The sequence below is a fragment of the Oncorhynchus clarkii genome, chromosome 18 (genome assembly GCF_045791955.1).
Source record: "Oncorhynchus clarkii lewisi isolate Uvic-CL-2024 chromosome 18, UVic_Ocla_1.0, whole genome shotgun sequence".
Classification (NCBI taxonomy): domain Eukaryota; kingdom Metazoa; phylum Chordata; class Actinopteri; order Salmoniformes; family Salmonidae; genus Oncorhynchus; species Oncorhynchus clarkii.
The window spans coordinates 33,602,291-33,619,299 of NC_092164.1; the positions used below are offsets into that span (position 1 = coordinate 33,602,291).

General features: G+C 40.4%; 2 protein-coding genes across 3 annotated transcripts in view; both read right to left on the reverse strand.

Moving 5' to 3' along the window:
- The window catches only part of LOC139373406 (ATPase phospholipid transporting 9B), a 58,541-nt gene extending 54,776 nt beyond the window's left edge, over nt 1-3,765 (reverse strand). For both annotated transcript variants that reach the window (XM_071113870.1, XM_071113869.1), the window contains exons 1-2: nt 3,674-3,765; nt 795-968 (exon numbers count right to left, since the gene is read on the reverse strand). In XM_071113870.1, the coding sequence (XP_070969971.1) occupies nt 795-968; nt 3,674-3,753 (254 nt within the window). In that variant the 5' untranslated portion in view covers nt 3,754-3,765. The remainder of the gene's footprint in view (nt 1-794; nt 969-3,673) is intronic.
- A 1,430-nt stretch (nt 3,766-5,195) lies between these two features.
- Nucleotides 5,196-16,662, reverse strand: LOC139372578 (spalt-like transcription factor 3b). Its single transcript, XM_071112323.1, is given in 6 exon segments — nt 5,196-5,240; nt 5,243-5,599; nt 5,775-6,118; nt 6,327-9,356; nt 16,297-16,431; nt 16,505-16,662. Coding segments are annotated over 5 exon segments (3,858 nt in total). The 5' UTR covers nt 16,379-16,431; nt 16,505-16,662.
- Between the last annotated feature and the right edge of the window lie 347 nt (nt 16,663-17,009).

A 17,009-nucleotide genomic window follows, 5' to 3' on the forward strand; every position in this document is an offset into this window, starting at 1 on the left:
GTAAATTGTATTTTAGTAGAGGACAAAACCCGTCAAATAAATCATTAGCTGGATAAGCCGCATTGTATTGTTTGACCTCAAAGTATTTTGGGACTGGTAGTGCGTATCGAGGAACTCAACCAAAAACATCCCCTCTGCTCACTTCATGCACAGCTACCAGTGCGTTGGAAATCCAAACTGAGCTTCTCTGGCATACAATACAAATATACGAATAATGCCCCCTCCCCAACACGCACACTTTGGGGCAGGGAATGACTATATTTTTGTGATATGAAATGAAGTCCTTAAAACTACATCGCCATATAGGGCACCCGAGTGGCGCAGCGGTCTAAGACACTGCCTCTCAGTGCAAGTGTATCACATCCGGTCGTGATTGGGAGTCCCATAGGGCGGGGGCCAAATGGCCCAGCATCGTCCGGGTTTGGCCGTCATTGTATATAAGAATTTGTTAACTGACTTGCCTTGTTAAAAACATTTCTTCTTTTTTTAATAACCAATTTAAAAAAATATATAGTATAGCTCATCTTTCAATAAAGCCACTGGTTGCTTGATGAAAAAACTAAAACCTTTTGAGAGCCCCTGGATGGCCAAGGCTGAATCCCAATTCTGCACCCTCCTCCCAAAGTGTGCACTTACACATTCAGGACATGGATATAAAAGCATTGGATTTGTGCAAGCATTAGCTAGAGGAAGTTTCCAACATTGTTAAATCTTTGACAGGGAGTGTGCAAGTCAGGAGAAGGGTGGAGAATCGGGTTGCAGCCCAACAGTTAGTGGTTCCACTTCCCACATACCTGCCACAGAGGATCTTCCAGCCTCCCATGAGGAGCCACCCCAGGCCTCTCTGTCTCTGGTTGGCCCTGGCCCGAGGCAGGGTGTGGTAGTCACTCTCATCATTCTCAAAACCTTCCTCAGACATCATCAGGGGCATCTCATCCAAGTTAGAGGGTTCATCTTCTAAAGAATACCTGGAAAGGAAAAACAACATGTTTACTGTAAATAATACAGCTATATACAAGTTAATTTCAAGCAGGCACAGATACTAACAAACCTGCAGTGAACATGTTGACAGAAGAGACCTTACAGCAAACGCATGTATGCCTACAAAATACAGATGTTTGATAACTGGGCTTGTTGTTACAGCAAAATATTTACAAAAACAGGAAGGAACTCATGGTAAAAGTGAGAACTTGGGAACTAACAATAATGAAGACGAGGGCAGAAAATTCTAGACAGTTGTTTACCCAGACAACAACAAAGGCCTATCAGGGTGAGGATCTGTATTGATTGCAACCTTAAAGCAGGGGAACTTGAACATTTGTCAGTTGGTTTCACTGATTCACTACCACTCTGATAAAGAAAAGGTTCAATTAATTAATTTGCTGACACATTCCTCCTACTTTATTGCATTACATCGATTCCACTGGGCCACATTTTTCACTTAACAAATAGGATCCTAGCATCCAGATGCAAACATGTATGGACCCTAACAGTATGGATGCATGTAAACTAATCTCTACTGCATTTTAAAGCTTTAACATCGCTGATGTAGGAATGAAAGACTACTGACAAATATAATTAAGCCAGAGGAGAGGTTGGCTTGGTTCCTATGTCCTGGAGTAGCACACAATTCACATGAGCACTAAGAGCACACAGGAAAGTCTCCTGGGAACATAATGTCTTATGCATAAGGACTTAAAGAATTAGGAAGCAGATCTAATACAATACCAGGTAAAGGAGGGCCTCTCAATGAGCTGGACTACACAACATACTGTAGATTCTGTTCATCCTGCCTCAGTCATTGAATGGGTCCACAACTCTCCAATGCAACAGACACATTTTGATAGATAAGCTACAATGCAACTGGTTTAGTCCCATGAGGGTATCAGATTCCCTAACACTAGGCTATACTGGTGATTAGAAGAGCTTCTCCCCTGGTTACTGTAAACCCCTTGCTATTTTCCTTTCTGTATTCATGTTATTCTATAAGTAGGTAATAGCTATTCTATTTCTTCAATTGATCCTTTGTAAAAAAAAAAATAAAGATTTACAAACCACTTTGCTTGAGTAATAATTGGCCAGTTCAAAATATCAAAGGGATAATGGATCAAAATTGAAAGTTGATAGCAAGTGCAAAGGACCTATCTAATTTGGGTCAGTCTACATTGTCTAGCATTTATTTTCAACAATGCATAGTCTCATCATGAAAACGTGCTAAATATGATACCTGCACTGTATCAATTCCAATGCAAAGCCAAGGCCTACATAATGCAACATTGAAACAATGGTTCCCCTACATTCGAATGGAGAAGTGAGGAGCCATGCCCAAGACAAATGCTAGGCCTTGCATAATAACCTGGCCAAGCATTTGTTGATTAATCGTTTCATTCCACCAACAACTACACAAAAATTGACAAAGGCAACAATTGATGATGAAAATGTGGTGTTGTTGTACTTGTAAAAGATATTAATATGAAGCGCAGATGGAGGGCTTTAGTACAATCGCAGGGCCAACCCATCCAGTAGCACTTGATGCATTTAAACTCTACCGAGCAGTGCAATACGCCAAGGCAGACGATTCTATTAACTTGGAAATCAGGGAGATTCCCTACTAATGTTCCTGCTTATCAGAAATGTAAGATTTTCTGTCAGACATATGCTGTGGTGGAGAGTTTGTCTAGTTCAAAGTCATTCCAAAAGAAACTGCACTGCTGACATCATCATTGAGGATTTGATTAATTGGAAAACAAAAATGATTAGGACTAAGCTAGGCATATATAATAAATATCTAGAAAAAATGAAGTGTGACGTTTTCACAAACTCAGACCATGCTGAATGTCCATGGCTGGATGAAGAGGAGTGAAAGTAAGGGACAACACCTTTCAATATAAACCACCTAGAGATTCAAAGAGCCATGGAAATAGGATTGTGATGGTGTAAGGAGGTAGGGAAGCACGTTTACTGGCATTGCTTTCTTAAAAATGCACTAATAGACTCAGCAGTGAATGTCTTTATAATGGCCACATTCGGGGTCCATTAGCAAGGACATATCCTCAGCAGCAGGTTATTGATCAGTGAGCTAGTCACGCACTCTGCCTCCAATTCTCTTCCTACTCCGAGCCAACCCGGACCAGCAGATGGGGTCGCATTGTATTTCATTAGGTAAATCATAAGTTATCACTTGGAAATGTGGAATTATAAGCACTTTTTGCCAATAAATAATAATTTGTTCTTATGTTCTTATGACTTGTCTAGTTAAATTAAGGTTAAATGCTTTAAAAAAAAAATGTAACTAGCCAACCTAGATAAATAACCAGACGACAAAAGAAAGGGCGAAAACGTCATGTGACGCTTGGCGTGCAGCAAAGCTGTTCTGTTATCTGGCGGTGCTTGGCAAATAAAGGGCTCCTGAGTCCTAGTCATGCCTAAAATAGCAATAGGTCTTGTCTACTTTTCCTAGTCAAGAGAGATTAGCGGTTATCATACAGCTAACATTAGCTAGCAAAGAAGCCTGCTTCGTTTGTTGAAACCAGAGGTAAGAATTGCTTATTAGCTCACGCGGCTAGTCACAGAACAACTAACGTTATTGTATCAACGTCCCAAACTACTGAAATGCAAAATAAATACTTATAACGATGTCTCCACCGGTTGAACAAAAAAACGTGTCCCATACCTAGAATGTCTTGGAGTGTTGTAATAAGCTACTTTTTTCGAGCCCTTCCGCATCGAGTTTAGCGGGATGCTGTCAGCCATCTTGGCTGGACTATACACATCTTGACGTCACTGCCAGCACCGGAAAATGCTTTTCTTACAGTATGCTGTGTTCACCGTATCTGGGAACTCGGAAATCTCTGACCTCCGACTTCAGTGCGTTACGAACAACTGGGAACTCGAACAAAAACGAGCTCCGAATAGAAAAAAATCTTTTGAACGGTCATCCAACTCGGAAATCCAACTCGGGAACACGGGCCTCTTTCTTGAGCTCCGACTTTCCGAGTTGAACATCACTGACTGACGCCGTGATTTCACCTAGCATTTTTCCGAGTTCCCAGTTGGCTCGAATGCACCGTTATTCGGTTTGACTGGATTGACAGATGCGAATGTGGGATTTTATTAGCTCAGTTCGTTTTGTAGTCTACAATTATGAATTAATGTCGCTACATGTTAAGCAGTAATGCTTAACACAGTAAAAGTTGGAAAAATCACACTTCTCAAATTGTAGATATTTATTTAAAGTAGCATGAAATATTGTAATCTAGACAAATAAATTATTTTCTTTCAGTAGATGTCTGTCAGCCCAGCAAATTTTGCTTGTAAAAATATTTGCTGAGATTGAGAGGATCCACTTCCATTGCTTTTTAGCTCATCCTACCATATGCACACTAATTTATTGTTGTTGTCTGTAGCCTTCATGCAGAAAAGAGGCAAATGTCTCTAGTTTGTATCTGTGGTGCCTCTTCTGTACATCAAATTCAGAAATCTAAAAAACAGTTCTCATTGGAGGAGATAAAATGATTCAATCTCTAACAACAAGATAAACAAAAAATGCAACTTTTTGACTAAACCATATAGCTTACATTCTGTTTATGTATGCATCTGTAAGCCAATTGATTGTTTTCACATTTTTATCTAATATACATTTTGGATGCAGAGAAAATAACCTAAATGATGAAGCTGAAATAAATGCTGATAGACTGCATAAAGTCAAGAGTAAAGTCCAGTGAAGAAATGGGACATGCAGTTTAAGCTGAAGTAAATTCAATAAATGATTGTCCAACCTTAGGCTTGCTCAATTACTTGCACAAATTCTTCAATTTGAAATGCTGCAGGCCTACATGTGAGGCCTCATTATAAAGACATTTGTGCTTTGCACCAACTAGCAGCAGTGAGTAACCGACAGATTCATCTCTTTGCATTTCTATATCACATTTTCCCTTTCTAGAGTAATAGAGTGTGTGTCTATAGTAAGCACCATGGACGAAGTGAAACAACCTGTTTGTGTGGGCAAAACCAACATTTGCATATGGACAATTCAATAAAAAAAGAATGAAATACTGTAGGTCTGTGAATTAATAAAACATGTTTTATCTCTATATAATACATAGTCAACTTGTTTTTACAAATAAATCAATCATTTATTCTCTACATTGTTTGTATAATCTATATATTTTATTAATCTGCCATTCAAATAATTTTTAATTGATCTCAATCTCTTTACTGTCACCAATTAACATAGAAAAGTGTCGGGTCGGTTAATTCCAAGGTCCATGGCTGTCTTTCCAAGACTGGTCATTGGTGGGCTACCCCCAGTGCTGACTCTGTCCATGCCTGCCGTCATGGGATAAAGCTGTAGAATACCCCCATTCTGGATCACTGAGATCTCATTCTTCTTCATGGCTAGGCCGTTGGTTATAGCTGATGCGTAGCGGTTCCAGAACCCTGGATCCACGTTCATGGCCCGTTCCGTCAGGTCCTTCTGAAACATCTCTCCGAACTTCATGGCAGCTTCCCCACCCAGCAAGGCCAAGGGGTTCTCCACCGACAGACGCCTGCCTCTTCTGGCTGGTGCGTTGTTCCACATATGAGTGCCCATGTGTACCTAAAGAGAAATGGGGGAGAGGGGATGGAGGACATAAAACCCAAATACATTAACATTAGTCATAGCTATTAGCTAAGCTAAAAATATGCTGAAATAGTTTGAACAACAGGTACTGAGTCTTAAGAGTGTTTGGGAGAAAATACAGTCATTATAATCCCATTAAAATGTGGAGTACCTTCAGGTTTCCTTTAGTTGTGAATGCCCTGCCACAGATGGAGCAACCGAAAGGTTTCTCCCCTGTGTGGGTCCGCTCATGGATCTGTAGAGCACTGGCTGAGGAGAAGTTCTTTCCACACGCATGGCAGTTGTGTTGCTTCGGGGTCCGTCGAAGTTGAGGTGGCCCAAGCAGAGAGGTGATTCCTGGGCTGACCAGAGATGGAGGAGCAGCAGGGACCTGGAGGCCAAATGGATGATGCAGCCCCTCGTTGAAGTTCATTGGTCGATGGTGCCCATTCATTTCAGATTTGATCATCCTTGGCGCAATGCTGGTAATCAGGCTAGGAATGCTTTGGCTGGAACCTAAAACAATTAGATAAAGGGATGTTTAGAGTTTTAATCAGTTGTGGGGATAACTTAATAAGATCGACATTTGCTAGATAGTGAAGGGGGAAAACAACATTTTCAACAGTTGTAGTGATAAAGAGCATTTAAAAAGGGAACACCTTTTTACATTGTTATTACACCTACTCTACACAACAGGTATTATCAGTTGATATTGTTATCTTACCACGTTCTTTACTCAGGAACAGCGTACTGTAAGGACTCTCCTGTTTCACACACTGCCTGTTAGGTTGCAACCCTCTCAGATCCAAAGTCACTCCATTTTCCAGTACCGGAGTTGAGGTGGGCGAATCAAATTGCTCACTCTTCACTGAGGCTGTGATCTCTTGGGACTCTCCACTGTGCTTCCCAGATGGGGAATTGCAGAGGTGGACCTCAGAATTGCTTTGCGCAGGTGACACTGGTACATGAATACAGGTGGACGATTCAGACACAGTTGGGCTGCCGGCTGCATTGTGATTCTGTCCTTCTCCCACTATAGAGGAGTGGATAGCAGCACGGCGCTCACTGTCCATAAAACCATTCATCATTGACTTTAGCCCAAAGGAGTGGTTTAGGTTCATGGTGGAGTCTATCATTTTCATTTGGTTCTCCAGTGCAGCTATGCTGAAGACAACAGCATCAGAGTTGGGAGAAGAACTGGAGACAGAGCTCAGGGGATTAAGGGTATCAAGACCCCCCTCCATATTTTCTACCTCTTCTTCTTCTTCATCATCATCCTCTTCCTCCCCCATGGAGTTGTCATACATGAGGTCATTGTCATAGTTATTTAGGCTGTCAACGTTCTTCTCGTGGAAGGAGAGATCATTGTTGAGGTCCTGTAGGCAGTCCATTAAGGGTGAGTTTGAGATCTGACCCCCCATATGCATGCGGATGTGCTGCTGTAGAACTACAGCGTTGGTGAACTTCTTCTGGCAGATGGGGCATGAATGTTGAACCCGGAGAGGAGGGTTTGCTCTGTGGACACCAATGTGTGTATTCAGATTTCCTTTGGTGGTGAAAGCCCTGCCACACACCTTACATTTAAAGGGCCTCTCCCCAGTGTGGATACGGTAGTGCATCTTCAGCGCGCTTTGGCAGCTGAGCACGCGGTGACAGAGGATACACTGGTTGGGGTCTCTTATCTTCTTGTCTATGTTCTCCACCAGCTGCTGGAGCTTTGAGGTCTCTGACGTTTGCATAGAGTCCAGGAGGCCACCGAATGGAAACTTTGCTTTGAACGGGTCAGAGGCCAGGGAAAGTGGTGAAAAGTTGGAAGTCAGAGCACTGGGCTCAGGTGTGGATGTGGTAATAGTCATGGCTTTACTTGTTGCCACAGTAAGTGGACTCACCCTGGGTCTAGTCATCCAGTTCTGGGACAGATGAATTTCCTCTGCTTTCAAGACATGGGAGGATTCCCCCTCCTGATTAGACTGTGGAGACTCTAAAGCTGTGGGAACACTAGTTTCACTGCCTGTAGTGTTCAGCGACAAAGACACACATTCACTTAAGGCTGGGGAAGGCCTAAAAGGAGATTTGATGGGTGGTGTGACACTTAGAGATCCACTTGAGCTTCCCATAGTAGTGAGAGTGAAGGGAAGCTGAATGCCCATAGAGGTGGGTACCGTCGCTGAAACAGGCTTGCTATCCAGCCAAGTTGCTCCTGTTTTTTCAGGAGGGAATGACATGCCATAGGGAATGCCAGAGCTCGTTGGCACATTGTCTAAATATTCCGGCACTGGATAAGGGTTCATCTGAACACGGGGATACTTTTCTTTGTGTCTCTGGAAGTGGACTTTCAGGTTCCCTTTAGTGGAGAAGCGATTGCCGCAGAGGTTGCACTTGAAGGGCCTCTCCCCGGTGTGAGAGCGCAGGTGGATCTGCAGCGCGCTGTCGCTGCCAAACACTTTGGCGCAGAACCTGCACTTATGCTTGAAAAAGGGCTCCTCGGGGCTGGGCTTGGTGTCGAACATGGACACACTGGGCAGCTTGCCATTCCGGTGGTGCTTCATCAGGGCGGAGAGGGGGTCGAGGGCATTAGTCGTGGCTGCGATGCTGGCCAGGGGGTTGGGGAAGATGACACTGCTGGGGGGGCTCTGAGGTAGAAACGGCAGGCTGGATGGTGAGCTGAGGAGACTGTTGCTCTGGTCCTGCATGGAGAGTGGGCTGGACGAGGTCAGGGTCTGAGTACAGCTACTGCTTGTGTGTGAGTATGAACCCATGCAGGGAGGATGTAATGAGGAAATATTGTTGCAGCTAGTAGGGGGAGGGGCAGAGTTGTCAGAGGGAGCTGAGGTACATCTAGCGTCTCTCATGTGGGCCTGTCCATATAAAGTTTGTTTGGAGAGTGTGTGGGACCTTTCAAGCACAGATGCCGAAGACACAGACGCTTGTCCATTAACAGCAGAGGGTATGGTCCCAGACAGTGGTAGGACAGGGGGAGCAATGAGGCCTTGGGAGGGGAAAGGGTTTGGTGCCAGTGATATTGCCCTGGAGACTGGGTTTAGTGCTGTTTGTGTGGGCTGTCTGTTCATGAAGGCCACCTGGCTACGGATCTGCTCAATAAGCTGCAACTGGTGGACCTGTTGCTGCTGCAAAGCCAGCAGGTGCTCTAGGATCACTGGGATTGCCGCTGTGGCCGCCTTCCCTCCTGCCCCACTACTGTGGAGGCTCTGGGAGAACTGGGCAACAGCCACCCGGGTACCGTGGAGGATCTCCAGCGTTACGTTCGTACTGGGCATGCTGCTACTCACAGAGGACGACTGAGCTGAAGGGATAGCCAACTCAGTTATATCTGGGGGACTCTGGGGGCTAGATGACTTATATTTGTCGTGGTGCTGCTGCTCCACCTCCATGGATTCATCCTCCTTCTCACCCATGTTCATCTCCTCTAACATATCTGTGCTGTCATTATCATTATAATTCATAGGCTCCACCAGTTCAAGGCCCCCGTCCGCTGACTCCATGTCTGCTGAGTCCCTGTGGGCCAGGCTAAGAATGGCCAGGCTGAGGGTTGGAGAGGATCCAGCTGGGGACCCCTCAGGTTCAGGGATCCTCTCATCTTCCTTCACAATGAGGACCTGAGGAAGGTCCTCTGTGCAGCTTCTCTGGTGCTCATACAATTCGGCCCAGGTGAAGTACTCAGCAATGTTTCTACACACATGGGTTTCCTCAATGCAACTGCGGCGCTCCTCCTCATCCATTCCCTCCAATAGAGCTGCATGGAAAACAGGGGGAGAAGAAAATAATTGTTAGTTAATATAACTAGGATGACAGACTATAACCCTACAACTACAGTAAGAGTAAACCTTTTCAACGATAAACTAAATCTATAGTTTTCATTCTAAATGTGTAGATTAATTGCATCATATTAGACCCAGTTTCTACTCAATTCAATCTCCTTGTATGCAGCTGCTAATTTGATTTGGTTAATCAATCAAATTATGTGACCTACCAATTGTGCATACTGAAACTTAATGAAATGTATTGATTATTGATTCCCAATGCATTCATACAGTTAAAGTGCCATGTCCGTTGAGTACAAATTGGGTCTTTGAATGGCTCATTCCCTATTGCAATCAACCACTCGAATTTCCGCAGCAGGAATTTCAAATGCTATTCCACAACGCTTGGCTCTGTCAAACAAACAAATCACTGTCTATTAGAGCATGCCTGGGAAAAGTGCACCATTATCTTTGTGAAATTGTTTCCAAAATGACCTTCTGTAAACAAGCTGAAAACAAGTTCATAAAACAGCAATATTTCCAAATAATATTTCATAGTTCATTCGAATTACTACATTCTGTGAATTCATGTGAGATTATATTTATAGTGTAGTAATTTAAAGAACAAAACAGGGAAAACCCAATAATTGATCTTCATTTAATAAATTCTATAGGAACCTTTTAAATTATTCATCTATAATGCTGCTTCTATTTGAAAGTAATAATTAGTTTAACATGTTATCAATGTAGATCATTAAAATATGTATTTATTGGTCTGATGTTGATATTAAATAACTTCACTAATACCTAGCTACACAATCCAGCTATAAACACATGGCAAACCATTTTTTTTTTATTCCTGGCTGCAAATACCTCCCTCGCACAGACAGAACATTATATTTTAACATGATATTTATCTAGATCTTGGACATGCAATAGCTACTGCTATGTTGATGTAAATTATATAAGAAACAGAGAAACAGTTCCTACAATCTCATGGCCTCTTGTTCAGTATCCTCAGTGATATTCTAGCAGCTGCAGTAACTGTAAAAAGTCTAGAGAGCTTAATTCTTTTAGACATTAAGCTTCTCCTAAATGCCCTCAAATCAATGCAGTTGACAGGGAAATCGCCATGGCATCTGTTAAAGCTGTGTGTTGTTAGGAGGCTGGCTGATGAGCATGCCAGCTGGGTAATGCTGGGAAGTTCCAGCGAAACAATACTTTATGTGCATCCAAAATGGCATCCTATTTCCTTTATAGTGCACTTTTGACCAGCGCCCATAGGGTTCCATTTTCAACCTTTCTTTTATTGCACATACACCCAAGTTGCTTTTCAATGCGCATTGAAACAACTTTTCAATGGTCATTGTGTGATGAATAAATTCAGTCTATAAATCTATAAAATCAGAAAAAAAGGGATAACTGTGCATGTTTACCCTTCTATAGAATAAGATAGAATGGAGATATGGCTTAAACGTATCATTGAAACATGAGTGCCGTGATCTATCCAAGGTTTAGTCTTTTCAGTACATCAAATAAATAAAATTGACATGTTTTTTTGATCACTGTTTGTTAAAAAACTAAACATTGTAGCAAAAACATTTTTGGGGGGTGCTTAAAAACTTGTTTCTTACTCTTTTTGAGTGCCTTCGTGGCACTGGTTGAAAATGCGCTGTGACAGCGCATACACAAAGCAGCTTCGATAATGTGCGTGTGTGCGTGTGTGTGTGTGTGTGTGTGTGTCTGTGTCTGTGTCTGTCTGTGTCTGTGTCTGTGTCTGTCTGTGTCTGTGTGTGTCTGTCTAGTGTGTGCGCGCGTGTATATTTGTGTGTGTGTTTGTATGCGCATGTCCAACAATGTCTAGCATACTGTGTGGTAAATAAATTGTAGTTCTGAGGGATTAGTGATGAGTGCTTTTTGAAGTCAGTTCGGTTTCAGTTTGATAATTTAAAAAAAACGGTTATCAATTTCAGTTCCTATTGTTTTGTTTTTTAACATTAAATGCACTATGCATCATGAGAGTGCAATGCTGTAACAACACATAATAAAATAATTAATAAAAGTCCCATGATGGTAGTTACTGCTTATCTCTTATTAACCATAATTTGTTCACATTACTTGACTTTCATAAAATATTTCAGTTGTGTTTATTACATTTGTTTTATTTGAAGACTTTATTATTTCATTCCGAGTCATCATCTCATCTCTATAGTTCTGCTGCCTATGCTGTCTGACAAATCACTATTTAGTAGTTCTTCAAAGTAAATAAGACACACTTTTATGACTGCTGAATACCAACTATCTCTATCCCTCTTGATCACACATTCTTCTCTCACTGTCAGTGTCTGGACCACACTAACCTAACGTGCCAGGCGTAAAAGAAACACACAGACTGGACAAGTAGGCGTGCAATGGATTATGGGCATTGTAGTTAATTAACCTTGTTTCCAACTCGAAACTATGTAGAATATTAGCCTGTTGGAAACTACAACTCCCTACTACATGACACAGTTCAGGATTGATCTGATTTATCTTTAGAGAAACTGCCAATGTGAGCATTGAGCTCACAGAAAAAAAATAAACGAAGGCGAATAAAAATAATTGAACCGATGTTGGTCAATTAGTTGTTTAAAACCTAGAAAGTAGCAGACATTTCTGCACTAATTTATTGTCACACCAAGTTCAATAATAATTGATCGTGGACTACAGGAAAAGGAGGGCCGAGCACACTCCCATTCTCATCGACGGGGTTGTAGTGGAGCAGGTTGAGAGCTTCAAGTTCCTTGGTGTCCACATCACCAACAAACTATCATAGTCCTTGCTTCCTGCCATCCAGGATCTCTATACCAGGCAGTGTTAAAAATTGCCAGACTCCAGCCACCCTAGTCATAGACTGTTCTCTCTGCTACCGCACGGCAGGCTGTACCGGAGCGACAAGTCTAGGTCCAAAAGGCTTCTTAACAGCTTCTACCCCCAAGTCATATGACTGCTGAACAGCTAATCAAATGGCTACCCGGACTATTTGCATTGACCCCACCCTTTAAAAAAATATGTTATCTATTATCTATGAATAATCACTTTACATATTACCACGACTTACCTGTACCCCTGCACATTGACTCGTTACCGGTACACCATGTATATAGCCTCGTTATTGTTATTTTATTGTTGCTCTTTTATTTTTTAAATTGAGTTAATCTGTACATATTTTAACTGCATTGTTGGCTTGTAAGTAAGCATTTCACGGTAAGGTCTACACCTCTTGGATTCGGCGCATGTGACAAATACAATATTATTTGTTTTGATTTAATAACCTAAACAGCATACAAAACATTTCAGTAGAGAATCAGTGTTATTGGCTCATCTAAGTGGGTGGCCTCAAGATCACCAATGGTAAGTTACTTAGCAAACAGAAGTAAGACAACGATGCCATGATTAGCTAGAGTTGGATTTTCTAAAAAATATTACAAATATTTTTCTAATTGATCATTCAAATACTATCATTCTTCATAGTTAATATAGGGAAAGTTGTTGCTGTATCAGAAAGCTACCTCAACAACAAAAACAGAAACACTTTTGACAATCTAATTGGGTATATTATGACTCTGACGGGAAATAAATGACACTATCCAAACACAGGAACAAAGGATGGCCAAAATATATTTGTATTGTTTGTTTACAGTGGAGAGCAAAATCATTCACAGCAATTGATATTTTGATATGAAAACAAACAGATCAAGGTGAGGAATCAGTTTACACAGCAATACATGCTTCAGAGGTCAATGGCACAGATGTACTAATTGCATTATGATTCTGACATGCAGCACTTGCCCCTTGTAGGGTGAGGTGGACAAAGGTTAAATCAGCAGGCTCAATCAAAGCTCATCTCAGAACACACCCCCTGCCTGGTGGGGGAAGGGACAAAGAAGAGCCTTGTTGGCACTCAATGCAATCCCACCTTTTCATACTACTAATCTGCCACATTTGTCAACAATACAGGCCAAGCACGAAGACCCTAGAAAAAAATGGCCTGATGGGTTGCCTAACATTGAATAACGGATAAATCCTACACAATCTTTGACTGAGGTGGGGGGAAATATTTAAAAATAATTACTCAAATAAATACCGTGCAGATAATGTAATAAACCTGATAGTAATGAATCATTTTGAGTTTAAGGACCTCTGAGCAAGATTCTGATGATTCTGATTTAATCACTGTGCCAAACCCTATTACAACCCGTTTAACACCATAACACTTCTAAAACGTATCAAAACTAGATTATTTAATTATCACAAATTAATGTTACCATGAAATATATAATATATTATCATAAGGATAAATGTGATATTACTGTAAAATATATTTATTTAAGTTGATATATCCATCAGCCATATAAGAACAATATTGGCCTACACTTATGTGCTGTCCAGAAAACTTTAAAAACATTAGGCATTTGATTTGGAGGGAGGGAATAGCATTGGTACAAATGACGAATATCTTAAACAAAACAAAAACTGTCATCTAGAATTTGTATCTATGGAAAATGGAAAAAAATACTTTAAGACTATTTAGGAAATGTGTAGAAAGCATAAAATATGTTGTCTCAAGTAGAACTCAATTAAAATAGTCATGTTTGAGTGTGGCTCAGATAAATATTTAAACAATGCAATTTCTTGTCTTGAATGGCTTGAATAGATTAACGGGATAAATACTATATTTTTGTTGATATTCATATTTTATACATATAGGCTACTGTATCTGTAAAATATGAATCGAATCAGGGAAACATTTTCTGACCATTAGCCTCCCACTGGGCACACCACGCCATTTCAACATGGATAATTTGGTAATATCTGTTTGAGACATTGATCAATGAGATTACAACCTATATTCCTACACTCAAAAAGACAGCCAAAAGTTAGTTGAATTTCCATTGTGTTATCACTACGCTTTCAGCCATCTAATAGCACAACCAAATTCCACTGTTAAAACAATATCAGATTTTTGGTTTAGTTGCCACCCAAATGTCTATCACTACGCTTTCAACTATTTAAAATCACAGTCCTATTGTTTCACTTTTTGGATGAGATGGAGATGTGATTCCAACATATACATTATTCATTTGTAGACAAACTGGAACGAAGTCAGTGGCACAGAACTATCTAATTAGAACATACATGGCCTTCAAATGTTGATATTTGGTTGCGTTGACAACCAAACACAATTGAACATCACTAAATATCATTACATTTGAAATCAACCCGAGCTTGAAACCCTAAGCCTCTGTATTGTTGATTGTTTTTGGTTGAATCCTGGGTGAATTGAAACAATAGCTGTTGACAATTTCGCAAATGCTATATAGGCCTAAATAGCATAATTGATGATGTGAGTGATAAAGTATGGTCACATTTTGTTTGCTCTATTAAACTAACCCTTTGGAATGACATTGATAGCAACAGAAAATCTATTTCATTTTTAAGTGGAGATCTCTCAACAATCATTCTCTCGATAGCACATTGGTCATAGTCAGTGACAAATATCATAGCTCAGCAGGGCTTGTTTAGAACCTTTGGTGGGAGATCAGAGGGTAACTGTAGATAGATCAATTCTCCAGTAGGAGGTGCTGCCCAGCCTATTGTTTTTTTTCTGATAGTGGAAATAATGTTGAAGATCTGACATTGTTTTAAAGGTACAAATTCAACATATTTTATACTAGGTTTGTCTATGTTAATATATGGTTACAATGATGACATCCTGTGGTTTAAATTTCACCCTCAAAACAACAGTTTACTTTTGTGCTTTTTTTCCAAATACAATGTATTTTCCATGTAGATTTTACGTCACTATATGTTGACAAAATACCTTGAAACAACGTTGATTTAACCAGTTTGTGCACACTTTCAATTGCAGTAGAATATGAAAAATTGTATGACATATACGTTTTCTTTTCCATACCTTAGGATCAATATAGTCTAATAAAAAAACTAAAATAGCATATAAAGCCTACCTCTTTCAAAAAACGAAGTAGGCTAGTGGACCTGTCCTAATTATCTTGGACACTTCCATAATCCAAAACCGAACTCACATTCTAGACTTATAACTCCTTGTGTAAATCATATGTCAATTGTACCATAGTTGCCTACCATATGTGTGACAACAAAACATTTTTATGACATAGTTTTTCATTAACATTATACAGTTACACTAAAGTATAATATACACAGACAGGGAGCTGACGTGGATCCTCTTTGAAACTACTTCCTTTTTATAAATGGGTCAAAATAATGTCATATGATTTCATGATAAATGTAATAACAACAACAATACATTTTTTATGTACATGTAGGACCAAACTGTTTCAATATTCCTTCACATCGAAAGGATATAGCCTATAGATAGGCTACACATCTCTCAGGACACATTTCTACCATTACCTGTGGGCAAAATTGCACGCATAGCTCATGAAAGTGTGCTTTGATATCGATCAGACAATAATCTATCCGGAGTTATCTTATCATATCCGAGGGCTTTTTAATGTATTTATGCTAATGTGTATTATTTATCCAGGCTATAAACGACCATTTATTTATAACACTTTCTTATATTGAATAAGACATCACACTGGTAAAGACCGTTGAATATCTGCTCCCATTCACAGTAATCCTGAGTTTTTGTGACAACTTGGGAAGTAAAGGAAATAATAAAATCGTTTTTTTTAAGTCCCTGACTCTAATAAAAAAAATATATATATAAGGCAAAGGGTTATAATAATATATGAATGGTTAGGAAGGATTATAATAAGATATTAATTAATAACTAGTCAAGCTAAATAGGCCTGCTGTAGCCTAGTATAGTCTGGCAATCAAATATGCATATGATAACTTTTTTTAATGCTTTTTTTTGTTGGATATAAATGTGTGAATCTCACGTACCATGTTCTGTGGCGACGTCGGTTTGCAACGCTTCTTCGTCCAATTTGAGATGTAGTGGCTTCGCTTGCTTGCGGCGGGACATGTTGTCAGTTCTCTGCTAGTTGCTCTTGTTGCCTTTGGCGGATACATCAGCATCTAACAAATAAAACCCGTCAGAGAGAGTCGGGTCTGTGAAATAAGGGATAACCTATTAGCTGGTGTTACTTACCCATGTGCAGATTGCGCATGTCAGTGTAATTATGATGGAGGATAATGCTTGATGACTCTTGGTGGCTTTCGATGGGGGATTGGCTTTCGATGGGGGATTGGCTAAGGTCCAGCTGACCCACACTAGATATGGAAATGAGGGATGGATTTGATAATTACACTATACTTTGCTTCCTATCCACCTGTCTTTCCGCACGGTCCACCATACAACAGTGATGGACATTACTAAGTCGAGAACATTTCTCTCCCTTCTGGTTGGTTTTGTTCTGTTTTTACCCGCCACACTTTTGTAAATGTATTTGTGCCATTCGTTTTTATTGTAGCCTACCTTTTCCCCAACGCGTCTTTAAGTTTAAGTCCCATTGTTATCACAAGTCCTTTCTTTTAATTTACTCCACTTCCATTTCTGTTTTTTTTACCCCGCATTGAGTATTGTACTTTATTTTGGAGGTCTACACATGGATAAGAAAGTGCTGGCTGGAAAAGTGTTGCCCATTGCCTTTATC